The sequence below is a fragment of the Numenius arquata genome, chromosome 15 (genome assembly GCF_964106895.1).
Source record: "Numenius arquata chromosome 15, bNumArq3.hap1.1, whole genome shotgun sequence".
Lineage (NCBI taxonomy): Eukaryota > Metazoa > Chordata > Aves > Charadriiformes > Scolopacidae > Numenius > Numenius arquata.
Window position 1 is genome coordinate 17,594,109 of NC_133590.1, and position 26,989 is coordinate 17,621,097.

At 45.1% G+C, this 26,989-nt stretch overlaps 1 protein-coding gene across 5 annotated transcripts in view; it reads left to right on the forward strand.

Moving 5' to 3' along the window:
* Positions 1 to 26,989, forward strand: part of ALDH18A1 (aldehyde dehydrogenase 18 family member A1) — a 39,192-nt gene that overhangs the window by 3,477 nt on the left and 8,726 nt on the right. The window contains exons 1-12 of one of the 5 annotated variants that reach the window (XM_074158850.1): positions 249 to 348; positions 3,122 to 3,245; positions 5,425 to 5,648; positions 7,303 to 7,452; positions 7,543 to 7,647; positions 13,603 to 13,755; positions 15,935 to 16,025; positions 17,911 to 18,035; positions 20,103 to 20,247; positions 23,253 to 23,326; positions 23,996 to 24,095; positions 25,236 to 25,456. In XM_074158850.1, the coding sequence (XP_074014951.1) occupies positions 3,152 to 3,245; positions 5,425 to 5,648; positions 7,303 to 7,452; positions 7,543 to 7,647; positions 13,603 to 13,755; positions 15,935 to 16,025; positions 17,911 to 18,035; positions 20,103 to 20,247; positions 23,253 to 23,326; positions 23,996 to 24,095; positions 25,236 to 25,456 (1,482 nt within the window). In that variant the 5' untranslated portion in view covers positions 249 to 348; positions 3,122 to 3,151. Of the gene's footprint in view, positions 1 to 248; positions 349 to 3,121; positions 3,246 to 5,424; positions 5,649 to 7,302; positions 7,453 to 7,542; positions 7,648 to 13,602; positions 13,762 to 15,934; positions 16,026 to 17,910; positions 18,036 to 20,102; positions 20,248 to 23,252; positions 23,327 to 23,995; positions 24,096 to 25,235; positions 25,457 to 26,989 lie in introns of those variants that run through there. The other 4 variants (XM_074158848.1, XM_074158847.1, XM_074158849.1 and 1 more) reach the window with 4 other exon arrangements.

The following is a 26,989-nucleotide window of genomic DNA, read 5'->3' on the forward strand; positions in this document are numbered from 1 at the left end:
GGTAGGGCTGTCTGGACTAGTCTGGGACTAGACAGAAAACAGCTGTTACCGCCGTAACCTGTCCAGCCCTGGATTTTGTGCTGCAACGTGGAGCAGAGTTACATCATCCGCTGGGGCGGCGGCAGCACGGGGCCGGCCGCTGGCTCGCCATGGCGGCACTGAGGCGGCCGCGCGGCGGGCCGCCGGGATTGGCTGCGGCGGGTCAGCTGGTCCGTGGCGGCGGGAGCGCGCCCGCCCCGGCCGGCATCGCCTGCCTCAGCGCCCGGCGGAGCGGCGGCGAGCGGCGGCTGGGTACGGGTGCTGGGGAAGGAGCGGCGCCCGCGGGTGTCACTGGTCAGCGTGCAACAAGTAATGTGTCCGCCGCCGCCTCTTGCTAGGCTCGGCTTCCCCGCCGCGCTCGCGTGGGTTCTGCTGCTCCCGGCCCGGCCCTGCTCTGCCCTGCCCGATGCGGCTGGCGTCCGCCCCGCTGGTGCCGCTTAACGCTGCAGGCAGGGTGCGACAAACGGGACAGTCCTGACCTGACCTGGGTGCTGTCCCTGAGGTCGTTCGGGCGGTTCGGACAGGCCGGTGGCAGCGTTCCGTGCCTCCGCGGAGGCCGTGCCGGTGTCACTGCCGTGAGCCGTGCGGCTGCGGGTGCTCGGGGAAGGAAGGGGCCGCTGGTGCGCCTGGCTCCGAACTGCCTGTGAGCCCTGCGCGGCTTGTGCGGGACCTGGGCAGAGCTACCCGCGAACTGCTCTGACGACAATTTATTTGAAGCTTTTCTTTCTTTCAGTCAGTTCTTCTGAACTGGTTTCCCTCTGGGAAGGTTTCTTGAGTTTGAGTTTGCACTGAGAACTGTAGACGGTTTTTTTTTTTCCTCCTAAAAAAAATCTAGTTGGTAAGGTAACAAAGCTGTTTAAATAACACCCCCACCCCCCACCCCACCCCCGAATATTACAGGGGACTTGTTTGTGTTATGGTAAACACTTATTTCATTAAAATTTTGTGTGTTTCCTTGGAATTTGATTTATCTCTGCTTAATTGCTTGAGTATAGTACGGTATAGCTCTTTTTACAGGAGTTTGGTTTCCAGTTTTTTTTTCACTTGTGAAGTGTCCTAACGCTTGGTTGAAATATCAGCCTTTATATATAAAACTGTGAAAAAAAGTTTATTTAGTTTTATTTTATCAACTCATTGCAAAGAGTTGTGGGCATCCCATGGAGCTGCAGCCAACAGACTGGAAAAAACAGTGTTACAGACTGTTGTTCAAAGGCACCAATTTTAAGATTTGACACCTCTAATTGCTTGGTCTTAGTCTCTTTACACTGATCTGGAACAGAATCTAAATGTACTGTGCTACTTAACAGCTGCTATGAAGATAATAAATTCATGAAAACTAGTCAATAGTATTACTTTCTATGAGTGATAATATAAGGATAACGTCTATTACTTAAAGAGATGATAGGAGAATTATATTTTTCAATGTCAAGTTTGGAGACCAGTAGGTTTTTCTTGTAATGGAAAAAAAAAAAGTAAATTTTAAGCTGGTGCTACAGTCTTGGAGAAATACCCGAATAATGCATTTTGCATTTCTTTTTATTGCTCTCTCCAAGTAAGGCAGTGTTTTTGTTTGTTTGTTTTGTTTGTGTTTTTGTTGGCTGCTTTTTTTTTTTAATTATGTACCCATTTTGGGGTTGTTATTGAAGACCAGAACCATTCCAGGTATGGAAATGCGGGTGAAATACAAAATGAGTGTTGAAATTAACTTTAAGTCCTTGATTGAGCGAAAGGAGAGAAAAGAGTTGTTCTGCAGCCTCCAACTAGCCTGAAAGAAAGCTTGTAATTTACAAGCTGTCCTGTTCTCTATCTGTGCTTTCTTGCAGCATCATTCCATTTCACGTATCTCTCTTTTCGTGATATCTGCTAGTGCTTTAAAATTTGCATTTCTATCTTCTTGTTAATTTACTTTCCTTGCCTTTTGTCACAAGCTAGTTTCAAAACCAGAACTGGAGGGGCATTGCAGATTAATATTATTAAAATGCCACGCTACCTAATCTTTACTAGACAAAACAGGAGAGCCATTACCTGGTGGTGGCTGCCTTGTCTTACATAGAGATGTATATGTAGATGCAAGGATTATAATGAGGTATAACAAAAATGCAAGATAATGAAGCTTCAAGTGTTCATGTACACATATGCCAGAACTGCCAGGTGCTATAACTGTCATGGTATTTGTAATAGCAGTTTTCCAGTGTAGTTACTATGAGCTCTCCTTGTCCTCTCTTCAGTACCTTCTCCCAACCACTGCTCATTCAGTGTTGTTTGCTCTATTCCAATGGTGCAGAGGGATGGATTGAAAGCAAGTAAAGGAAGCAAAATTTTATAAAAGGGGAAGGAGAGGTTTCATGGCTTAAACGCTGTCTGGGAGAACTGGATTCTTGGTAATCTCCTTTGTTTCCTTTATGATACTAGATGCATTGCTTTAACTAGACCTGTCATAGGAAATTGCTGATTATGTATCCCTTGTTTGCTGGGTACTTGCAGTGGTGGATTTTGAGTTACAAGAATCCTGGGTATTTACAAGTTCAGTTAAGGGAGACTAATGCCAAATACCTTGGAAATTGGTGTCCTTACTTATAATCATGGTTAACGTCTTGTCATTTGGTAGTGCTCAGGGAAAAGTGAATCAGCATATCCTCTATATTGAACAGGGCTGAGATTTGTGAGAAGTTTAGTAGATGCTCTGTTGCGGGGTGTATGGAGAAGTCTGGATGATACAGCCTCTCTGCGTTTTTTTTCTTCTTCCAGGCTTATCTGTGGACAAAGTTAGGACTTTTTTCCATTGTTGGTACACTCACTAATAGACTTTTCCCTTCTTGGGGAGCTGTGTTTTGTTCTTGATCTTTAATAATTATCTTCTGCTAGCAGACAGAGAGCAGGGGCCTTCCGTTCTTCTAAGTCACAGTCTGAGAATTCTACAAAACAGAGAGAGTGGGCTCTCTGTCTCTTGCACAAGGAAACTGCGTTAAGACTGTACAGGACAAAGAGGAGTTGAGGGGGGGCGTGGGTGAGGAGAGAAATATTGATGGAAATTCACTGATGTTTAACCAATTTTCCTCCCTCCTTTCCTTTTAACTTACAGATATCCTTGATTTGCAGAAGACATCTCAAAATGTTGTGTCGAGCTGCTCTGAGCCCTTTTGTCCATTCCCCTGGACGGTGCTTTCTGGTGTCGCCACGTGCCATCACAGCCATTTCTTGTTTATGTATGTATGAGAGAGAGCACACGTTTCTAATAATGTTGGTCAGTATATGTCTGGGCATGCCTGTGGTCTTTCCTATCCTGAAAGGAGAATCACCTCATTAACATAATTCAAAACTTCAACTGCAGCTCACTCCAGAGGTTTTAAGTTCTACTTTCTTAATGTTACTTTCTCCCTTAACTCAATAATATTCAGCTGGATGTCTGAGAGGGTGTATTTTACATTCTGACGTTCATTTCAAGCAACAAAGTCAGTTGTGAAAGTACTGCTACTGTAAGTTCTTTATTTCAACCTCATGTTTCCAGAAAACAAGATCTGATGATGCCTGCTCCCCCATCTGCATTTTCAGCCCACAAATGTAATGAGTAAAGCAAGGTGTGAAGCTCAAATTTATTCAGATTAGATAAAAGTGAAAAGATGCTTGCAGGAAACCTGAGTGAAAGTACATAGGTACTTTATAGTACCTATAAATAGGTTAGTAATTAGGACTTTAGTGGAGATGAATGAAATTCTCTGTTCGTTCTAGAACCATTGTCTTTTTTCTTGTTTTTCTGAAAAAATAAGTGGTTTCTTTTCAGACACTGGTTATCCCTCAACCTTCAAGTCTTCTAGGAACCTTCTAAATATTGAAGCTCTAGCCAAACTTGCTAATGGTGCAGTCATATATTGAAGAGAACTGGCCCTAGGATTGAGCCCTGAGGAACACTGCTGGTGACCGGTCTCATTAACTGCCACCTTTTAAGCCCTGCTGTCCAGTCAGTTCTTCACCCAGTGCACCGTGAACCTGCCTCTCTTAAGAGTTGGACAGTTTCTCCAGAAGGATGCTGTGAGGAACAGTATCAAAAGCCTTACTAAAATCCACCACCTTCCCTTCATCCACTGGGTGGGGAACCTTATTGTAGAAGGATATGAAATTAGTTAAACAGGACTTTCCCTTTGTGAATCCATGTTCACTGTGCCTGATGATTACACTGTTCTTTAAATGCCTCTCAGTAGCATCCAGTAAGATCTTCATAATTTTTCCATGAATGTGTGCCATCTTTTGACTAAGTTTTACTTTTGGTCCCAGAGTGTAATGTTGGTAGCCATTTCTTCTGCAATTACATCAAAAATATTCTCGCTCTTTTTTGCTGTCTTGGTATTTTTGAGACTGTCTAAAAGTTGACCTGGTTTACTGCAGTTTCTGCAGATACCAGAAGAACTGGATGGAGGATAAGGAAATGTGGATTCAAGTTCTTTTCAATTAATATGGCTTATCCATATTATATCAATTATCCAGTTGACACACTTAGACTTCTTATCTGCAAGACTCCTTCTTCAGACACAATTCTCTGTGTCTTTGTGAAACTTCTTATGAATTATGTTGGAAGTGCTTTCCATCTGCCTTCATTCCTTCAGCTTAATTTTGGGACTTATGTGTTTGGGTCCACCTCTTTGTCAATTAGAAAGGATCCAGACTGTTCCTTGTGCTTGTACCTTAATAGTCATTATTCTCTTTAATGTGCTGTGCTGATAGTGGTATTACTGTCCTTTGCAGGCATTTTGAAAACAAAGATTTTGCTGAGAAGTGTCCCCTACTTCATTGACTTAGGCGAAGTGCCAGTCTTACGTGTCTTGTGTCTTACCCGAGTAATGCTGTGATTATCTCTTCTCCCTCCAATGCCTGTTTATCCTGTAGGAAAGTGACTTCCAGTTTGTATGTCCATCATCGCCCTTCTTCTGCCCCTAGTTGAGCAATGTGCAAAAATGCCTGACTTAGGTTGTAAGAGCTGTGTTTCTTTTCCTTCCTAACCGTCAAGCTTTCTGCACAGCTACAGACAGGAAAACTCTAGCTGTGTTTAATGAGGCAAGGCAAAGGAGATCATAAAAGAGCCCATAGAGCTCACATTAGAAGTACTAGTTTTAAAAACAATGTCTTTTAATTTGGTCTTCTAGATTCCTGGAGTCAAAGCTCTGTGACACATAAGATACTGCCTTATACCTTAGGGATGGTTAGTGCTGCTCAGATGTTATCAGTTCTCACTTTGCTTTGGTGACTTGAAAGCTAACTTCTCATTTCCAGTCACTGAGAAGTGTATAGTGTGAGTTTTAGCCTTGGAAAGGGAGGAAATGTTACATGACTTTAAAGGCTTGAGGTCTGAATGAAACACTTAAAGCTGCATTTTTCTTTCTTTAACCACAGATCTCCCTCGCCATAACCAAAGACTAAGAAATGAATCCGTCCGCTGTTGGAGCAACATCCCATTTATCACCATGCCGCTCAGCCGTGCACATGGGAAATCATTTGCGCACCGCAGTGAGCTGAAGCACGCAAAGCGGATTGTGGTGAAGCTGGGTAGTGCTGTTGTGACTCGAGGGGATGAGTGTGGCTTGGCCCTTGGGAGGCTGGCATCTATTGTAGAGCAGGTAATTCTGGGACTGAAGTGCAATGTTTGTTTTAACTTCTGGTACTTGGTGACTGTTGGATGGCACAGAAGATTGGGGGAAAAAACTCATAAAACAGTGATGGCCCTGTAAAGCAATGTCTTGGCCTTTCCCTTTTTCATCCTCCCTGTGCTATGGTAGCATAAACCCGGTAACTCAGTAAGTTGGTGTTAGAAGGTGTGATGGGTTGACCCTGACCAGCAGCTAAGCACCAACATACACTTGTTCACTCCCCACACCTCTGCCCCGCCACCAGTCAGATTGGGAGGAAAATAGGAAGAGCAAAAGTAAGAAAACTCATGGATGGAAATAAAGACAGTTAAATAAGTGAAGGAGAGAGGAAGAGAAACAAGTGATGGTAAGGTGGTCACTCACTACCTTGCACAAGCAGACTGATGCCCAGCTAGTCCCCAAGTGATGGCCACCTTGGAAGACAGCCCCCTTCCCTTTCCTATTCTGCTACCCCAGTTTTATGACTGAGCTTGACATTATATGGTATGGAATATCCCTCTGGCCAGTTCATGTCAGCTGTCCTAAACGTGTCCTCTCCGAGCCTCTTGCCCAACCCCTAGCCTTGCTGCTGTGATGGGACATAGTGGGGAAAAAAAAAAAGCCTCGATGCTGTGCAGGTACTGCTGAGCATGGGAAAAAGTTAAGGTTTTGATGCTGTGCAAGCACTGTTTAGCAATAGGCAAAACATTGGACTGTTACCAACACTGTTTTAGTCCTGAAATCCAAAACACAGCACCCTAGGGCCCCTGTGAAGAAAGTTAACTCCATCTTGGCCAGACCCAGGGTAGAGGCAGAGATTTGCACATTGAAATTTTTATACAATACGTAAGATGTGACTGGGGCATTAGGTGGATCTAGAGGGAAGGTGACACTGAAGTTTGTGAAGTCTGCAGAAAAAGTAGACCCTTCTTGATTACCTGAGCATTTGCAGACTTCCTCTGGGAGAAAGCTTGTAACCTCATTACTTGCAAGAAAGACTGATGGGATCGACTCATGGATTGGTTCTGCAAAATGAAATTATGACTTTGAAGGGGGAGAAAAGTCTTCGTGTCTTCTCTGGGAAGGAAAGTTAACATAACAAATGAAATTCCTGTAAGACATTAACTTGAGAGCTTTGAAAGGAATCTGGCTAGATATATGTAAGGAAGAAGTAATTAAAAGCTGTACTGTCAGAGTTAGCTTCTTCGCTTCTAGAATACAAAGTTATTGTATGGTGTCAGCTTTGGGAGTGGATGGTAAATAAGTTTGGTGGAAGGTACAGCTGCTACTTTACAGCTTCTTCATATTTTATCTTTCCTTATCTGTAGCAATGGAGGTGGAGGGGCAAGGGGTATAGAAGTGTTATTGTGAAAATTCAAGCATGACTCATAAAAACTGGTATTGTGAAAAGAAAGTTTAGCAGAAGCTATAGATTGCATGCAGTCCTTTGCATAGCTCTTAGGTGGCCAGGCAGGTGCACAGGAGTATCATAGGAGGTGGTTGCCTTGCTTTGCGCATCCGTGGATAAAGCGAAACACTTGTACCAGCAAGAACCGGTGAGCATAAGATTGTCTATAACAGCCAGAACTCTCGTGCTAGGAGTGATCGTACTCCAGGCCCTGTTTCTTATGTTCTGTACTTACAGGTGTCAATGCTGCAAAATCAGGGCCGAGAGATGATGATTGTCACCAGTGGTGCTGTAGCTTTTGGAAAGCAGCGGTTGCGTCATGAGATCTTGCTTTCTCAGAGCGTGAGGCAAGCGCTTCATTCAGGCCAGAATCAGCTAAAAGATATGGTGAGTGTCTGGCAGCACTCCTGCTTTTCCTTCAACATTGGGTATTACCTGCTAAAGTCACTGCCTGACAGCTGATCTTTATCTCTGTAGGCTATTCCAGTCTTGGAGGCCCGAGCCTGTGCAGCAGCTGGCCAGAGTGGACTAATGGCTCTGTATGAGGCCATGTTTACACAGTACAGCATCTGTGCAGCTCAAGTAAGGGATTCTTTCTTTCCTAGACTGACTGATTACTTAGGTCAGTGATGGAATTATTCTTGGATTTTTTCCATGTTTTATATGCCGCTATCTTTACTGTAGTCTCGTGTTTCCACTGCCTTCTTACTTTTGGGGCTTATTGTAGCGCAAATGGTAGCTTATAAAGGAGTGCCTTGCTAAGCACTTCTGAAATGGAGTTACCTATCACCAAGGTGAAGGAAATACGCTTTTCCTTTTTGGAGTTCATGTGTGTCTTGCTCTTATGTATGTGGTAAGATCTTCACAAAAACTAAAATTGGTGATCCAAACTGAGGGTTTAAAAATCGCAAGTGGCTGAACTACAACATATTCTATAAAGCTGGCAGAAGTGTATATCCACACTTCAGAATTTGCTGTCCATCTGCTCCTCAAACCTTTCTAACTTGTGGGTGATAGTATCTCTAGCCTGGGTCTTCTACCTATACTGAATGCTGCAACTGTATTAATTGAACTTAAACAGGCTTTGCTTATCTTAAATACTCTGAGAATACAGAATTGCACGAACCATTAAGGCCTTATTTATTCAGATGGAATCACGGAATTCTCAGAGTTGGAAGGGACCTCTAGAGATCATCTAGTCCAACTCCCCTGCTAAAGCAGGATTGCCTAGAGCACATTACTCAGGACTGCATCCAGGCAGGTCTTGAAAATCTCCGGAGTAGGGGACTCCACGACCTCCTTGGGCAGCCTGTTCCAGTGCTCTGTCACCCTCACCATAAAGTTTCTCCTCATATTTAAATGGAACTTCCTATGTTCCAGCTTGTGCCCGTTGCCCCTCGTCCTGTCACTGGAAACCACTGAAAAGAGTCCGGCTCCATCATCCTTCAGCCCACCCTTTAGGTACTTGTAAACATAGATAAGGTCTCCCCTTAGCCTTCTCTTCTCCAGGCTAAAGAGCCCCAGCTCTTTGAGCCTTTCCTCATCAGGGAGATGCTCCAATCCCTCCATCATCTTAGTTGCCCTACGCTGGACTCTCTCCAGCAGTTCCCTGTCTCTCTTGAACTGGGGAGCCCAGAACTGGACGCAGTATTCCAGTTGTGGCCTCACCAGAGCAGAGGGGGAGAATGACCTCCCTCGACCTACTGGCCACACTCTTCCCTATGCAGCCCAGGATCCCATTGGCCCTCTTGGCAACAAGGGCACATTGCCAGCTCATGGAAAGTTTGCTATCCACCAGGACTCCCAGATCCTTCTCCTCAGTAGTGCTTTCCAGGAGATCCATCCCTAACCTATATTGGTGCCTGGGGTTCTTCCTCCCCAGGTGCAGGACCCTACGCTTGCCCTTGTTGAACCTCATTAGGTTCTCCTCTGCCCAGCTCTCTAGCCTGTCCAGGTCATGCTGGATGGTGGCACAGCCCTCTGGAGTGTCGGCCAGCCCTCCCAGTTTGGTATCATCAGCGAACTTGCTGAGGATACACTCTGTCCCCTCGTCCAGGTCATTGATGAGTACGTTGAACAGGACTGGGCCGAGTATTGACCCCTGAGGGACACCGCTGGTTACAGGCCTCCAACTTGACCCTGCTCCATTAATTACAACCCTCTGAGTTCTGTCACGCAGCCAGCTCTCAATCCACCTCACTGCCCCCTCATCTAGCCCACACTTCCTTAATTTTCTAATGAGGATGTTATGGGAGACAGTGTCAAAAGCCTTGCTGAAGTCAAGGTAGATGACATCTGCTGCTCTCCCCTCATCCAGCCATCCAGTTATAACGTCATAGAAGGCTATCAGATTGGTCAAGCATGATTTACCCTTGGTAAATTCGTGTTGACCACTTCCAATAACTTCTTGATCTTCAGTGTGTTTGGAGATGACGAGACTCTCCATTATTTTTATCTCCATTATTAGAACGAGTCTCTCCATTATTTTCCCAGGGACAGAGGTGAGACTAATTGGCCTGTAGTTTCCTGGGTCCTCCTTCTTGCCCTTTTTGCAGACTGGTGTGATATTTGCCTTCCTACAGTCCTCAGGCACTTCACCTGTTCTCCAAGACCTCTCAAAAATCATGGAGAGTGGCTCAGCAATAACATCTGCCAGTTCTCTCAGCACTCGTGGGTGCATCCCATCAGGGCCCATGGACTTGTGTATGTCTAGTTTGGCCAAGTGGTCTCTAACCCAGTCCTCCCCAAAAGAGGGAAAGTCTTTCTCTCTCCAGACCTTCCCCCTTGTCTCCAGGGGCTGGGATTCATGAGGGGCAGCTTTGGCAGTGAAGACTCAAGCAAAGAAAGCATTCAGCAACTCCGTCTTCTCTGTGTCTTCCACCACCAAGGCACCCACCTCATTCTTCAGTGGGCCTACATTTTCCCTAGCCTTCCTTTTTTTATTGATATACTGAAAAAAACCTCTTCTTGTTATCTTTAACTGTGGTAGCCAAGTTAAGTTCTGCTTGGGCTTTTGCCCTTCTAATTTTTCACCTGCATATCTTCACTACACCTTGATATTGCTCATAAGTAACCAACCCCCTTTTCTAGAGATCGTAGGCTTTCCTTTTCTCCCTGAGGTCCAGCCAAAGCTCTCTATTTAGCCAAGCTGGTCTTCTTCCCTGTTGGCTCGTTTTATGGGACCTGGGGATGGCTTTCTCCTGCGCTTTTGAGAGTTCATCCTTGAAATATGACCAGCCTTCCTGGGCACCTGTGCCCTTCAGGACTGTCTCCCAAGGGACACTCTCAACCATGCTCCTAAACAGGCCAAAGTCTGCCTTACGGAAGTCCAAGGTGGCAGTTCTGCTGGCTCCCTGTCTTGCTTCTGCAAGAATTGAAAACTCTATGATTTCATGATCACTCTGCCCAAGACAACCTTCAACCTTTACACCCGCTACAAGACCTTCTCTGTTAGCTAGCAGCAGGTCCAGTAGGGCGCTTTCCCTGGTTGGCTCGCTCACCAGCTGTGTTAGGAAGTTGTCTTCCACACAGTCTAGGAACCTCCAGGACTGTTCCCTCTCTGCTGTGTTATATTTCCAGCAGATATCTGGGAAGCTGAAGTCCCCCACGAGAACAAGGGCAAGTGATGGTGAGAGCTCTGCCAGTTGCTGTTAGAATATTTCATTGATTTCTACGTCCTGGTTTGGGGGTCTGTAAAAAACTCCCACCATGATGTCTGCCTTGCTGGCCTTCTCCTTGATTCTAACCCATAAACACTCTACACTGTCATTCCCATTATTAACTTCTAGGCATTCAAACCTGTCTCTAACATAGAGGGCCACCCCACCACCTCTCCTTCCTTGTCTATCCCTTCTGAAGAGTTGGTAGCCATCAATTGCAGTATTCCAGTTGTGTAAGTCTTCCCACCACGTTTCTGTGATGGCAACTATATCATAGTTTTCCTCCTGTACAGTGGCCTCCAGCTCCTCCTGTTTGTTGCCCAAACTGCGTGCATTTGTGTAGATGGACTTTAGCTGGGCTAATTGTCCTGCCACTTTTACGGGGGCCCAAGCGCTAATACCCCCCTGACCATGCTCAGACCCTTCTGTGGTTACCAACCTATCACTATTCCTGATGTCATCACCACATGTGTTACCATCCCCCACCTCTACTGAGACAACAGGCCGCAAGACATTGCTAGTGCTTTTACCCACCAGCACTGGTAATCTGCTCCCAGGCTCCTTTTTAGTAATCCTGGATTCATCCCCATCCCCCTTCAAACCTAGTTTAAAGCCCTTTCAATGAGCCCTGCTAATTCTTGCCCCAGTATTCTTCTTCCCCTTCGGGTAAGGCTTGCCCCACCTGTTGCCAGCAAGCCTGGTGTCCTGTAGACCATCTCATGATCAAAGAAACCAAAGTCCTGCTGGTTACACCAGCCTTGGAGCCAGGAGTTAATCTGCTGGCTCTTCCTGTTTATCCTCTCATCAATCCCTGCAAGTGGTGGGATAGAGGAGAACACAACTTGTGCTCATGATCCCTTAACCAGCCATCCAAGGGCCCTAAAGTCTCTCTTCATTGCCCTTGGACTACTGGTAGCTACCTCGTTGCTGCCTACTTGAAATACTAGTAACGGATAGTAATCCGAGGGCCGGACCAGGGTAGGAAGATTTTTCTGTATATCCTTAATCCTGGCCCCAGGGAGGCAGCTGACTTCCCTGTGGGATGGATCCAGTCTGCAAATGCGGCCTTCTGTTCCTCACAGAAGGGAGTCCCCCACCACAATTACCTTCCTTTTATTTATTGAGGAAGTCATAAGGTGTGGGGGTGGGTGGCTGGCTCTGGGCAACTCACTGCATGGATCTTCATCTCCATCCTCATTTACCTGCCCCTCGATATCCAAAGCCCCAGACCTCTTTTGCAAGTGCAACTGGGAAGGAGAGGGGGGCTGGGAGGGGTTTTGCTTGCCCCTCTGAGGAGGGACGTGCGTCCATTTTCCATTGTCCCTTAAGTCCCTCTCTTCTGCCTGGTGACAGGCGGAAAGGAGATCATCCACTTCCTGTAGAGCCTCTACCCATGCCTTTGCCTCAGGGTACGGCTCTGCCAATCTACTTCACTTTCACTGTCTCTGATGCTTCTAAGTCTTTCTACCTCTTCCTTCAGTTCCACCACCTGCCTGAGCAGGCGGTTTATTTGATCACAGCGCACACGGGCGGTGTCTCAGGCTCCCTTGGGAACAAGTGCCAGGCTCAGGCATTCACTGCAGCCGGAGACCTGCACAGACACGTGTTTTTGCGAGAGCTCGGTCTGAGTTCCCACATTCCTCCTTGTGGCGCATTTATCAGGTGTCGGGGCCATGTTCTTGCCTGGCGCCGGGAGGGGACCGGCCACTGCTGGCTGCTTCCCTCACGCTCTGCGCACGTGCGCCTGCGCGCTGATACTCTTGCCCTTGCGCTCACGCGCGCCCGGCACGCGCTCTGCCCGTGCTGCGGCTGTAGCCGCTTTTAAATTTGCCGCGGCTCGCCCGGCCCGCCCCCAGCCACGCCAGCCTCTCATCTCCCTCACGAGGTTCCCGACTCGTTTCGGGTCTCTCCGCTCTCCCTCGGCTTCTCCGTCTCCGGGAAGCCCCCTCTCCGTCTCGATCTAGTCCAAATTTAAAGCCGCGGCAGTCATCGCTGCCGCTGTCGCTCTCCGCGTGGTCTGGGGGAAGCTGAATTCATTTTAATGAATTTAGGAGCCTACTATGATGTCTCGTTTGGAGGAACTTCTTCCTGTAGTAGAGTATAGCTGATAGCACTAAAATGTTTACAGTATAGCTAACAATCAAAATATATTGTGCTGATTATAATTTTGTTCAAGTCGGCAGACAACTACAATTCCTTTGATTTAAGAGAATTAATTGCCTGTGCCAAAAAAGTCAGTGTACACATTGATTCCAAGTGCTGTTGTAACATTCGTGTGGTGGAGTTTGCTTAGTTCTCCAATGTCCAACGGCAGAGTAAAAATTAAAAAAATGTTCCTTCAAAGCAGACATTGAGGGGTTTTTGTCTTAAAATACCAAAAAGAAGAGGGTGGTGTCTGCATACAGAGGGTTTTAAGACCAAAATTCTTTCAGAAAAGCAAGTGAGTTCTAGAGCTGAAGAGAACTCTTGAGACAAAGCATCCCTTCTGTTTGCCACAGTAGAAACAGTACACTGAGAGGGAAAATGGAAAAGCAGTGTCTTGCATAATCTGTCAAATCTGTCAAATGTAGATGCTATAGTTATCAGCATCTACATTCTGCTTATGGGTTTTTTCCAAGTTAATTCCTGGAGCCTGTGATCTGTCAGCTTGAGAACGGCCATAATAGGCTCCAGTGGAAGTTAAGGCATATAAACCTGAAAATGTTGTGGAAAGAATATTTCTTGCTTATATTCTTTATCCCTTAAATGTGGCTTATGTTTCTTTAGTGACTGGAAGGGCCTGACTGATCTGTTATGATATATTAATACACGTGTTTATGATGTTCTTGGGAAAAGTGGTAGGCTAAGTACATATATATTTTTTTTTCCCTCCCTCTAGATTTTAGTCACCAACCTGGATTTCCATGATGAACAGAAGCGTCGGAACTTAAATGGAACGTTGCATGAGCTGTTAAGAATGAATATTGTCCCTATAATTAACACTAACGATGCTGTTGTTCCGCCTCCAGAGCCGAACAGTGATCTGCAGGGGGTAAATGTGGGTAAAGTATTACAAGAGGGTGGATCCTGCTTGTACATAGTACAGCACTAATGTGTACTTTACTAATACTTGGGGACCTTTGAAGCCTGCAGCAGGGAAACTTACAAAATTGGTAATGTGGACAGAGGGTGCTGGAAGACTACACTGACCTGCCTGTTTCTGGCATGATACTGTGCTGTGGGGTGGAAGCAGGGCAGATGATGTCTGCTCTGCCAAAAGCGAGCATGCCCAGTTTGGTTTTCACTGAGCAGTTGAAGTTGGAAGGGACTTCTGCAGGTCATCTAGTCCAGCACCCCCGCTTAAAGCAGGGCCAGTTGGTATCTCTTGTCCTGTCACTGGGCAGCAGGGTGGAGGACGCAGGTACTGCCCGCTGTAGGAGAAGATCAGGTTCGAGACCATCTAGGGAACCTGAGGGTGTGTAAGTCCATGGGACCTGATGAAATCCATCCACGGGTCCTGAGGGAGCGGGCGGATTGAAGTTGCTAAGTCACTCTCCATTATATTTGAGAAGTCATGGCAGTCTGGTGAAGTTCCTGCTGACTGGAAAAGGGGAAACATAACTCCCATTTTCAAAAAGGGAAAAAAGGAAGACCGGGGCACTACATGCCAGTCAGTCTCACCTCTGTGCCCAGCAAGGTCATGGAACAGATCCTTCTGGAATCTCTGCTAAGGCACGTGGAAAATAAGGAGGTGACTGGTGACACGCAACATGGCTTCACCAAGGGCAAATCATGCCTGAAAAATTTGGTGGCCTTTTATGATATTGCCACAGCATTGGTAGACAAGGGCAGAGCAACAGACATCATCTGCCTGGACTTATGCAAAGCATTTGACACTGTCCCACATGACATCCTGGTCTCAAAATTGGAAAGTCGTGGATTTGATGTATGGACAACTCGGTGGATGAGGAACTGGCTGGATGGCCGCACTCAAAGGGTTGCGGTCAACGGCTCAATGTCCAAGTGGAAGCTAGTGATGAGTGGTGTTCCTCAGGGGTTGGTACTGGGACCAGTGCTGTTTAACATCTTTGTTGGAGATATGGACAGTGGGATAGAGTAGACCCTCAGCAAGTTGGCTGACGACACCAAGCTGTGTGGCACAGTTGACACACTGGAGGGAAGAGATGCCATCCAGAGGGACCTGGACAGGCTTGAGAGGTGGGCCTGTGCAAACCTCATGAAGTTCAGCCAAGCCAGGTGCAGGGTCCTGCACCTGGGACGTGGCAATCCCAGGCACAAATACAGGTTGGGTGGAGAATGGCTGGAGAGCAGCTCCGAGGAGAAGGACTTGGGAGTGCTCGTGGATGAGAAGCTCAACATGAGCCGGCAGTGCGCGCTGGCAGCCCAGAAAGCCAACCGCATCCTGGGCCGCAACAAAAGAAGTGTGGCCAGTAGGTCGGGGAGGAGATTCTGCCCCTCTGCTCTCATGAGAACCGACCTGGAGTATTGTGTCCAGCTTTGGAGTCCGCAACACAGGAAGGACATGGACCTGTTGGAACGAGTCCAGCGGAGAGCCACGAAGATGATTAGAGGGCTGGAGCAACTCTCCTGTGAAGACGGGCTGAGAGAGTTGGGGTTGTTCAGCCTGGAGAAGAGAAGGCCTCGGGGAAGTCCTTATAACGGCTTTCCTGTACCTGAAGGGGGCCTACAGGAGAGATGAGGAGGGACTCTGTCAGGGAGTGTAGCGATAGGACAAGGGGTAATGGTTTTAAATTGAAAGAGGGGAGATTTAGATTAGATACTAGAATGAAATTCTTTACTGTGAGAGTGGTGAGATATTGGAATGGGTTGCCCAGGGAAGCTGTGGATACTTAATCCATGGAAGTGTTCAAGACCAGGCTGGATGGGGCTTTGAGCAACCTGGTCTAGTGGGAGGTGTCCCTGCTTATGGCAGAGGGGCTGGACTGGATCGTCTTTAATGTCCCTTCCAACCCAAACCATTCTATGATTCTGTGATCACACTGCTTGTCATTTTGATAACTGCTTTACCGCATTCCAAAAGCGGAAAAATACTTTCACACAAAGATCACTTTCTAAGTTTCCAGTGGGTGTGAACAAAGTAGCTCAGAAGGATTTGGTAGTGCTGAGGTAGCTTGTTTTTGTATGTTGCAACCAAGTATTTCCTAGTTCCTCCGCCTGTTCAGTGCTTCTGATGTGTGTGTGCATTGCAGGTGATTAGCGTGAAGGATAACGACAGTCTGGCAGCACGACTGGCTGTGGAAATGAAAACTGATCTCCTGATTGTTCTCTCAGATGTAGAAGGTTTGTGAGTCATTTCTTTACTTTCTTGTTTTGCTGAAGAAATCAGGTAGTCAAACCAACCTGTATTCGGGTTCGTATCTTTTACAGGGACAATTACAATGTACCACATAACTCCTTATGGCATACATCCAATGCTGATGCTGTTGCATAAGCCAAAGACTGTCTGCCACGCTGTTGAATCTGGGTGGGTGAGAAAGCGTGAGAGCTTGAGACTTGTTCCAGAACCTAGAATACCGTATCAGGGAGTGTACTGATAGAACGAGTGATGGTTTTAAACTGAATGAGGGGAGATTTAGATTAGATACTAGGAATAAATTCTTTACTGTGAGGGTGGTGAGACACTGGGCCAGGTTGTCCAGAGAAGCTGTGGAATCCCCGTCCCTGGAGGTGTTCCAGGCCAGGCTGGACAGGCCTTTGAGCAACCTGGTCTAGTAGGAGGTGTCCCTGCTTATGGCAGAGGGGCTGGACTGGATCGTCTTTAATGTCCCTTCCAGCCCAAACCATTCTGTGATTGTATGGTACGTACTATAGTACTTCTGCTAGCTTCTCAGAATTGTATGGTATAGTAATGAAAAATATGCAGGATAAAGGCTATGTGTTTAGAATAAGGAGTATAAGCCAAATACTATTCTACAATATTTTGTTTCTTCTGGCAGCAGGTTCTGTCTCTCAGGTGTACAGGTACTGTACAGGTGTATTACAAGTCCTGTTCATTTCCTTCCAGATACCTGGAACTTGCTAGCTTTCTCTGTCTCCCAGACATTTGGCTTACACTGCTCTAGTCCTTTGAGCTGTGTTGCTGTCACCTATGGATGTTGAAGTTCCTTTTCTAGAGAGAGGAGGGTAGTGGGTGCAATTTCAGATCCGCATCACCCAAGTCACATAGTCTTTTCATCTTGTCCAGATGGGTTTCTTTCAGTGGATCTTGGACTTTGGCAGACATTGTAGGCCCTGAGGAGGGAGGAGGTGCCTTTCCCTAAACATAGTTTCTTTTAGCAGATTCAGCTGGCTTTCATGGTTGATTCTAGTTGAAATGACTCAGAACAGCTCATAAAAGCAGTAGTCAAAACAACTTTTTAAAAAAATTAAGAACCAACACCCCCATCCTCCAAACTTACTCATTCAATGTGACATCTTGTTTTTGGAAAGATATGTGCCCTCTCCTTCCCAAGCTGTCAAGGAAGGACACACATAGTCTGCACTTGTGCTCTCTAGATTGCCAGTACTTGTTCACATAGAATTTCTGGGAAGTGTGGTGGTAGAGTTTACGTTTAACGTGTTAGGTAAACCAAAGTGTCATTCAATTGCAAACACAGTTACATAAAATTACTAGATTTAAAAAAAAAAAAGTAAGAGCACATCTCTGTAGTGTTGTGTTCCTTCTTAGCGGAATTTGATAATTACCCTCTTCACATATTTCTGAATTGTCCAGTTTATCACTGTACAATGCAGCATTCAAGAATATAATCTGAGATTTTTGTGAGGAGGACTATCCTTTGCCTGTTCAGTTGTGGGCTTTTATATGTAAGCCCTGATTCTGAACATATAAAAGCTGTAAGCTGTCCCTGTAACCTCAACCAAGTGTCACTACCTCCCAGCTTGCACGCTGCTATTCAGCATGTGGGTTTTCAGTTTGTTATTCGTTATGCTTTGGGTAAAGCTGTACTTCTCGAGTCTGCCTCAAGTGTTTCATGCTTTCAGGCCCACAAAAAGCCAGGTTCACTGAAACTTTCAAGTTTTTTCACTTGAAAACTGAAAGTTTTCAATCCTGTAAAGTGGAATACAGCTTTTCATGGATTTTTTTGGGTTTTTTTGGTCTTTTTTCATGGGTGAGCTTTGGAGATGAGGGTATATAACACTAACAGACTTGTATTTTTTATTTCAGGACTCTTTGACAGCCCTCCAGGATCTGATGATGCAAAGCTCATTGACATATTCTACCCAGGAGACCAGCAGTCTGTAACATTTGGAACCAAGTCCCGTGTGGGAATGGGAGGCATGGAAGCCAAGGTAGAAATACAGAACATGTGTTTTGTTATTGGGAAGGAAAAGGAGATGTGGGAAAGGGAGATAGACAAGATGATTGTGCTGCCGTTCAGATGGATCTTGACAGGTTGCAGAAATGGACAGACAGGAACTTTGTGGAGTTCAGTAACGGGAAATGCTGAGTCCTACCCCTAAGGAGGAACAACTCCATTCACCAGTGTGGTCTGGTGAGTTGACTGGCTGGAAGGCAGGTTCACTGAAGAAGGGACATTTGGGTCCTGGTAGACACCAAGTGGAACATGAGCCAGCAATATGCCCTTTGGGCAAAGCAGGCCAACGGCCTCCTGGTTTGCGTTAGAAGGAACATAGCCTGCAGGTTGAGGGAAATGATTAAATGATAGATGATTAAATGATAAATGATTAAAGCCAGCCAGCATGGGTGTATGAAAGGGAGGTCCTGCTTAACCAACTTGATCTCTTTCTATGACCATGTGACCTGCCTTCTCGATGCGGGGAAGGCTGTGGACGTTGTCTACCTGGACTTTGGTTAGACCTTTGACACTGTCCCCCACGGTTCTCCTGGAGAAGCTGGCAAATCATGGCATAGACAAGTGTACTCTTCACTGGGTAAAAAACTGGCTGGATGGCCATGCCCAGAGAGTTGTAATTAATGGGGTGAAATCCAGTTGGTGGCCGGTCACCAGTGGTGTCCCTCAGGGCTCAGTTTTGGGGCCAGTCTTGTTTAATATCTTTATTGATGATCTAGATATGGGGATTGAGCGCACCCTCAGTAAGTTTGCAGATGACACCAAGATAGGTGGGAGTGTTGATCTGCTTGAGGGTCGGCAGGCTCTACAGAGGGACCTGGACAGGTTGGATCAATGGGCCAAGGCCAATGGGATGAGGTTTAATAAGGCCAAGTGCCGGGTCCTGCATTTCGGTCACAACAACCCCAGACAACGCTGCAGGCTTGGGGAAGAGTGGCTGGAAAGCTGCCCGGCAGAAAAGGACCTGGGGGTGCTGGTGGACAGCCGGCTGAACATGAGCCAGCAGTGTGCACAGGTGGCCAAGAAGGCCAACGGCATCCTGGCCTGTATCAGGAACAGCGTGACCAGCAGGAGTAGGGAAGTGATCATGCCTCTGTACTCGGCCCTGGTGAGGCCTCACCTCGAGTACTGTGTTCAGTTCTGGGCCCCTCACTTCAGGAAGGACATTGAAGTGCTGGAACATGTCCAGAGGAGAGCCACCAAGCTGGTGAGGGGTCTAGAGAACAAGTCATATGAGGAGAGGCTGAGGGAACTGGGCATGTTTAGTTTGGAGAAGAGGAGGCTGAGGGGAGATCTCATTGCCCTCTACAGCTATCTGAAAGGAGGTTGTAGAGAGGTGGGTGTTGGCCTCTTCTCCCAAGGGAATAATGACAGGACCAGAGGGAATGGTGTAAAGTTGCGGCAGGGGGGGTTTAGATTAGATATTAGGAAGAATTACTTTACTGAGAGGGTGGTCAGGCCCTGGAACAGCCTGCCCAGGGAGGTGGTGGAGTCCCCATCCCTGGAGGGATTTAAGAAACATGTAGACATGGCACTTCAGGGCATGCTCTAGTGCCCAAGATTGTTGGTTTGTGTCTGTGGGTGGGTGTGGTGTGTGGTTGTAGGTGTTTGTTTTGGTTTGGTTTTGGTTTTGGTGTTGTGCGGTTTGGTTTTTTGTTTTGTTGTGTTTTTTTGTTGTTGTTAGTTGGACTCGATCTCAAAGGTCCCTTCCAACCAAGAAGATTCTGTGATTTCTGTGATTTCTGTAATAATGAAAAAGAACATAGGACCAAAGTGCCCTTACTGAAGTCCTGAAAAAAGCAGGCTGTTAGGAAAATCTGAAGTACACTTATAAAGTGGCAGCTAGTTAAGGAAGGGAAGGTAAAGCGCAAATACATGATCTCATTCAGTGCTACATTATGGAAATTCTGGAAGTGTGTTGAATGCTCTTTGAAAGCGTAAGCAGTCAGTCTGGAGATCAAAGTGGAGCAAGAAGTCCGGTTGAGAGCAGTGATACAAATAACAAGTGAGTTCCCTGGAACTGCCTCTATATCCTTCCCCATAGGTGAAAGCAGCTCTGTGGGCCCTCCAAGGAGGCACCTCTGTAGTGATCGCAAATGGAACCCATCCAAAGATCTCGGGTCATGTCATTACAGATATTGTGGAAGGGAAAAAAGTTGGAACTTTTTTTTCAGAGGTAAAACCTGCAGGTGAGTACAGAAGTAACGCGTACATGGAGAGTTGTAGAGATTTCCTGAAAGGTTAAAATTAAAATTTGGCTATACCTGTGCAATAATTGGGATACCATATTCTGCTTGAAAAATGGATTTTGAAAGGTATTTTCTGAAGTAGGAATAGAAAATATTGAATCCTCTGCTCTGGTTCCCTCCAGCTGATAAACTGCTGCATCAGGGTTGCATTTGAGGAATGCAATAAGTAGAATTTTTACCGTTTTTAGTCTTAGGGGTTATCATCTAGTATTGACAATTTCACTCTGAAAATGTGGGTGTTGAATGTGTTGCTGAAAACTAAGATAGTGTTTATTTTTATTTCTTACCATAAATTCCTTTTATGACTCGGTCTTCTGGTATGGTAGGTAGGAATGTTTCCCTGCTACTGCATTGCTGGGATGGTGTAGCCATCGCTGGAGAAAGTCAGACCAAAGTTCTGTGACCTTATTAGCAGGATACGAGAAGTATGGCGTGATGATTTTGACTTGCGCTTTAAGCCAAGTGAATTTCTTTGCATATAATAATCTTCAATGCGTTTCTTGTATGAATTTGTCAGATCATCCTTTGAAGCCATGTAAAGACTTAGCATCCACAGGGCTCTGTGTCACAATAGTCAAGAGCCTGAACTAGATACTCTCTAAACTCTGAAGCCAGAATTATGTGAAGAACTCCTTGCCCTAATTTGGGGTTGGGGAGGTTTTGAATTTTCTTCCCAATAGCTTCATTTGATGCCTCTAATACTTGTATGAGCGATCAACTCCTGTTCAACTTCGAAGATGTGAGACATCATCTTTCCTGTCATCATCTCTCTTCCACTTGAGAGAGGTTTGGTCTTAGACATTTTGTACTGAAAATATTCCAAAAATTTGTTCGTCCTCATTTCTCTTGTTTGAAACTGTTTTCATTCTATTGTGGCCTTTTTGAGATGGGCAAACCCCCAAATTTCACATGGTGTTCAAGATGCAAATGAAGGTTTAATATATAAGTTTTGATAAGAATTATGATGTTTTCTGTTCTCTGGGCCTTTTCTAATAATTCCAGACACATAATTTGCTTTTGACGGTGATGTTCACTGAGATGATGTTTTCATAGTATTATGTGTTACGGTACTAAGGTCTGATTTTTCCGTTTCCCCTCTACATTGCTTCGTGTTTATCTGGTTTGAATTACACTTGCTTTTTTCGTGGCCTGGCGACTTGGCTGCAGAGGAAATCGCAGAATTGCTGAATGGGTGAGGTTGGAATGGACAGTGTGACAGATGACAAGATCACCTGATCCTGCCCCCTGCTCAAGCAAGTTGCCCAGGACTGTCCAGTCAGCTTTTAAATATCTCAAAGAATGGAGGCTCCACAACCTCCCTGGGCAACCTGTGCCAGCGGTTGATCATCCTCACGGTGCAAAAGTGCTTCTGGATGGGAGGCATCTCCTGTGTTTCAGTTTGTGTCCATCGTCTCTTGCCACTGAAAAAGCCCTGTCTCCATCTTCTTTATGTCCTCCCTTCAGGTATTTGTACCTCCTGATGAGATTCCCCCTGAGCTACCTTCTCCAGGCTGAACAGTCCCAGCTCTTTCAGCCTTTCCTCGTATGAGAGATGCTTCAGTCCCTTCATCACCTCTGTGGCCCTTCCTTGGACTCTATCCACAGTGTCCATGTCTCTCTCATACTGGGGAGCCCAGAATTGGGCACAACACTCCAGGGGTGACCTCACCAGTGCTGAGTAGAGGGGAAGGACCATCTCCCTCGACCTGCTGGCTGCCCTTCTCCCAAGGCAGCCCAGGGCACCGCTAGCCACCTTTGCGGCAAGGGCATGCTGCTGTCTTGTGTCCTACTTGGTGTCCACCAGGACCCCTGGGTCCTCCTCTGAAAGCTGCTTTCTAGGAAAAAGTTGACACAAAACATTGACACTTTCCAAGTAGTCCCACTATAATAAATTTGTATCAGCAGAAAAGCTTTTCATCTTGTTACCCCATTCTGAGTCACTTACAAATAAGGCAAATGGCAAAAGTCCCTGTAGAATTTTACTGGCACTCTTCCACTATTGTGGAACACAGTCCTCTTTTTTGTCTTCTATCTTCCAAAGAGCAAAATTTTGAAATTCAATAAACTTTTAAAAATCAACTATATCTGTTTACATACATGTCACTTTTCTCAAAGAACCCCAAAACATACCATACTTCATAAAATATGACTTCACTTCAGAAAGCTGTTTTAACACTTCTTAAATAACTCTAATTAATCACATGTCCACAGATTCTTTTCTTACGCTTCCTACTACACCTTTTGATATCTTCCATAATATTGGAATTCCTGCTCTGGCAATTTCCGTGGGACCCTTCTTAAATACAAGTTGGTCATATTTATCACCTTCAAATGATAATTTTGAAATAGAAACAGAAATAACCTATTCTATGTCATTTCAATTTGAGAGAGGTTCTTTGAGGTCCTGCCAGAAAAGAATAAAAAAATCCACCTTTCTTTTATAGGAACCCTTTTAAAATGCACATGGGGAGAGACAGAAGGGAGGCAATTCTGCGAGCTATTACTTAGATTGGGTTTTGGCTTCCATCATTGTTTGTACATTCTCATACTATTTTGTAAACCTTTCTGTTTTCCTCAGTTGGGTACTTAAACTTCTTAAAGTTTGCCTCCTTTCTTTGGGCTACCATGCCCTGAGACAGCTATCCTGGTGTTCTTTTGCCCTTTGTCAGGTCTGCTTGGTACATGGTGCAGCACGCTTGCCTCTGAGATGGTGACCGTACAGAATCTCTGTGACGACTCTTTACATTTGGGGACCATAGCAATGTTCTTGTGTCAGATACAGATTTTTCTGTTCTAGCATACAACAGATTTCTTGAATACGTCTGTTTAAGGCTCTGTACCTCCTTTCCTGCTTTGAGCAAAGAACCAGAAGATGGAAGGGCTATTGTTCACTTCCACATGTGCTGTTACTTTGTCTGCATGGCATATTTTTGGATTTTTTGCAGGTCCTACAGTAGAGCAGCAGGGTGAAATGGCTCGAGCTGGTGGCAGAACCCTGGCAGCTCTACAGCCTGAACAGGTGACAGAACAATATGGCCTCACTTTTTAAGCTTGTGAATGTATGGCAAGTTTTACAACATGGATTTATAGCGGAAATGAACCCCTTGGGACAAGAGTCTATTCTTTGTGTGCCAGATTCATCATTTGGGTTGCAGGATGCTTAGAGAGATGAGAAAAGCAGAAAGATAGTGTACCTTGGAGCTATGAAGTAATATATGCTTTCATGTGGGGTTTATAAAAATTTTAATAGCATCAAATATCACACATAAATGAATTGTGATCAGAGCTGCTGAAGAATTGCCTGGAATACCATGCTCCATTCACTCCTGTGTGTCGTGTATGCAAAAGAGGAGCTGTAGACAATCAATTACTGCTCTGCAGCTGGCTGGGTAAAATGTGGCATCTGTTGTGAGGAAGACGAGGTGGTCTTAAAGGAAGAACTTTGTGGTGAAGAAGACTGGGCATGGAAAGCAAGATAATAAAAAAGTGAAGTAGAGGTTGGAGCAGTGCTCAGTGTTCAGCTCGTTTTTCAATGTGATACAGGCTGGAAAAATCAGCTGGCCCCAAGTATTTGGGGAGCCAAGACAGTGAGACAATGTGATCAACATAAATGGACTGAAGGGGACCAGATGTCAAATAGCATGGGCTTTGTGTAAGAAGTCAGTTCAGAAACTGTTTTCTCTTTCAGAGAGCAGAGATTATTTATCGTCTTGCTGACTTACTAACTGACCAGAGGGAAGAAATTCTCTTGGCAAACAAAAAGGACTTAGAAGAGGCTGAAAATAAAGGTAATATTTCAAGTCCTTCTATGGTAATCCTGTTGTCTTGAACCTCTCTAGGCTTCAGAGGAAATGAGCAGAGCAGAACTAGAATCTTCTGTCACCTGGGGTTGCATCGTATGGCTGTCACATATTAGTGAATGCAGGACCTTGAGAGCTTGTCAGTTTAAACAGCTGCAGCTTACTTAATTACATAAACTAGGTGCCTTCATCAGAGAAGATACCGAGGCCTTGCAAAACACTGAGCAGTGTATTGTAAAAGAATAAAAAAAAAATATTTAGTGCTCCATTTTGCCAAAGGAGGCTCACTTTAGAAGTGGAATATAACAAACATAATCTGTTACCGTCATGCATAAAGTGAGTGTTTTCTGGGCTGGTTAAAATAATATTTGGCTCCTGAGGGCAAGTCTGTCATCTCTATACTTAAATTGATGCACTCCGGAAAGAACCTTGTCCCCTTCTGATGGAGGAAGGTTCTCTTTAGGTGGCTTGGATTAAACCCATTCTTCTATGTTAGATTGATGCATTCATTGAGAAGTTGGGATTGGGATGTGTACGTATAGGGATAGCAAATGTATGAAGATGACACATCATGAATTGTAATACTTTGTGCAAGACACCAGGGAACCCTTTTTTAACTTGACCAGAGTACTTGAGGGTGCATTGCTGGGTTATCTCACTGTTGAAAGTGTTCAGACTAGAAAATTCAGGCAGTTCTTGCCCATTCTTTCTTGAGCAGAAATGCTATGTGCGCGTCTGTGCTTTGGAACTTCTATCTGTAAAACAAAGATGAAATTACTGCCTGAACCTTCTAGAAATGCTGCAAGGGTAGAAATGTGTAAGAGATTCAGACATGTAGTAGTGCTTGAAATAGGACAAACCTTGTCTTTGTGGATGTTGACGTTGCTTCATGTACAAATCACTTAAACCACATAAAGTGAAAATGTGGTGGTGTGTAAAATCATTGTCACATTTGAGTGGTTTTATTGTGGCTGCTGGACTAAATGATTTGCGTTTTTCCTCTCAGGTAGGTTTCTTGCTAGGGTGTGGGAAATATCTGAATTTTCCTTACGGTCACCACTTTGGTCGCTTTTGCTTGAGCCTAGACAGACCAATCTATCTCCAGCATGAATTTTTTCTTTCTTTTAGGGAGATTGGCACTTCCTTTGTTGAAGCGTCTAAGTCTGTCTACATCAAAGCTGAACAGCTTGGCTATTGGTCTGCGTCAGATTGCAGCATCCTCACAGGACAGCGTTGGCCGTGTAATTCGGCGAACACGGATAGCAAAAGACCTGGATTTGGAGCAGGTGACAGTGCCTATTGGCGTCCTCCTTGTGATCTTTGAGTCCCGTCCTGACTGTCTTCCACAGGTATGTAAGGAGGGAATATACTGTATTATTATTATACTGTTGGGAATTCTTTGATGACAAAAGAGAGAGTATTTCTGTTGGTGAGCAATTGGGAGGCTGCAAGAAGTCTTGTCTCAAAGGACTCTTGTTTCGATTCTTCTAAAATCAATTTTGTTGGCATCCCTATTTTTCCTGCAGAGATATTCTCGGGACTTGCTTCATCAATGTTCAGTTACTCAGGCTTGGGTTTTTTTGGGTTTTTGGGGGTTTTTTTTGTTTGTTTTTTGTTTTTGTTTTTTTACCCACCCTGACATATAAAAGGAGTTATTTTACATTCAGATGGTGCAGTTCCTGCATGTGTCTTAACGAATATATGTTCAGTGCTTAACTCACAGCTTGGGAGGCTCCTGCCAATGGGCACTTGTTTTATCTGTCTGTGCTGCATACAGTGAACTGCAGGCTGGAGTTAAACGGCAACTGTTTAATACAGATGCTAGTAATTAACTGTAACTGTTAGGAATACATGATAAAAAAATATTAAGAAATGCTAAGTACAGAAAGCACAGAAGTTCCAGCTTTGACTGGTCTGTCCTGTACTGATGCTGCTTCTGTACAGCGGGGTGGAATCATGGCTTTTACTTGGTTGTGGTGAAATGGGTGTGAGGAAGAATGGCATTCTAAGTTCTGAAGTACTCAAGTTACTGGAAAGGATAGTGAAAATCTCAAATAGTGTACTGTAAGTGAACGTCATTTATCTTCTGCCAGGAATAAGGCAGGCATCTTAAAGGCAAATACCTTTATCTGCAGTGCTGTGTTGGGAGTATTGCTGTGGGTAAATGCTGTTATAATGCATGAAAACACGGAGGCTGAACTACTGTTGCAGAGGCAACCTCGATCTTAGTTTCTAACTCCCTACTACTGAGCAACTGTAGTAGATTTTAAAAAGAAAACGAAAAAGACCTTAATTATCAACATATTTGCCACAATTAGCATTAGGTCTCTAGGAAGATTGATTGAGGAGTTCTCTAATATATGAGCAGGTGTTTGAGGAAAAAGTGGTGGGTACAGGCACTTTAAAAGGAAGTGAGACGTGACCAGTGGATAGCTTGGCACTTCATGCCTGAATTTTGTGAGTGGTCCCCAGTTCATACTGAGAGGGAGTATGCTTGAGGCAAAGTTCCTATGAAACGAAAAGGCACTCGTCTCCCTTGTCTACTATTGTTAGCTTCTTGCTGCTAGGTCTGTTCTTCATAGATAACCAGTATGTTTCCTTGATGAATTCTAGTTTGTCCTCCTGGACTTCTATTCTGGTCTCTTGCCTTGCATAGCTGATGTCTCCCTCTTTCTCCTCCCCTTTATCTTATCTTAAAACTTACACCAGACTGACTCCTGCTGGCTTTTTTTTCCCACCACTTTATTTTACAGTATTGGAATAGCTTGTCTTGGTAGTTCCTTTTCTTCCTGCCCAACTCCTGTCCTCATATTCTCATAGGGTTCTCTGATGCAACTTCAGAGGATCATCTTTGATTCCTCTGTGTTTGAATTAATGGCTTC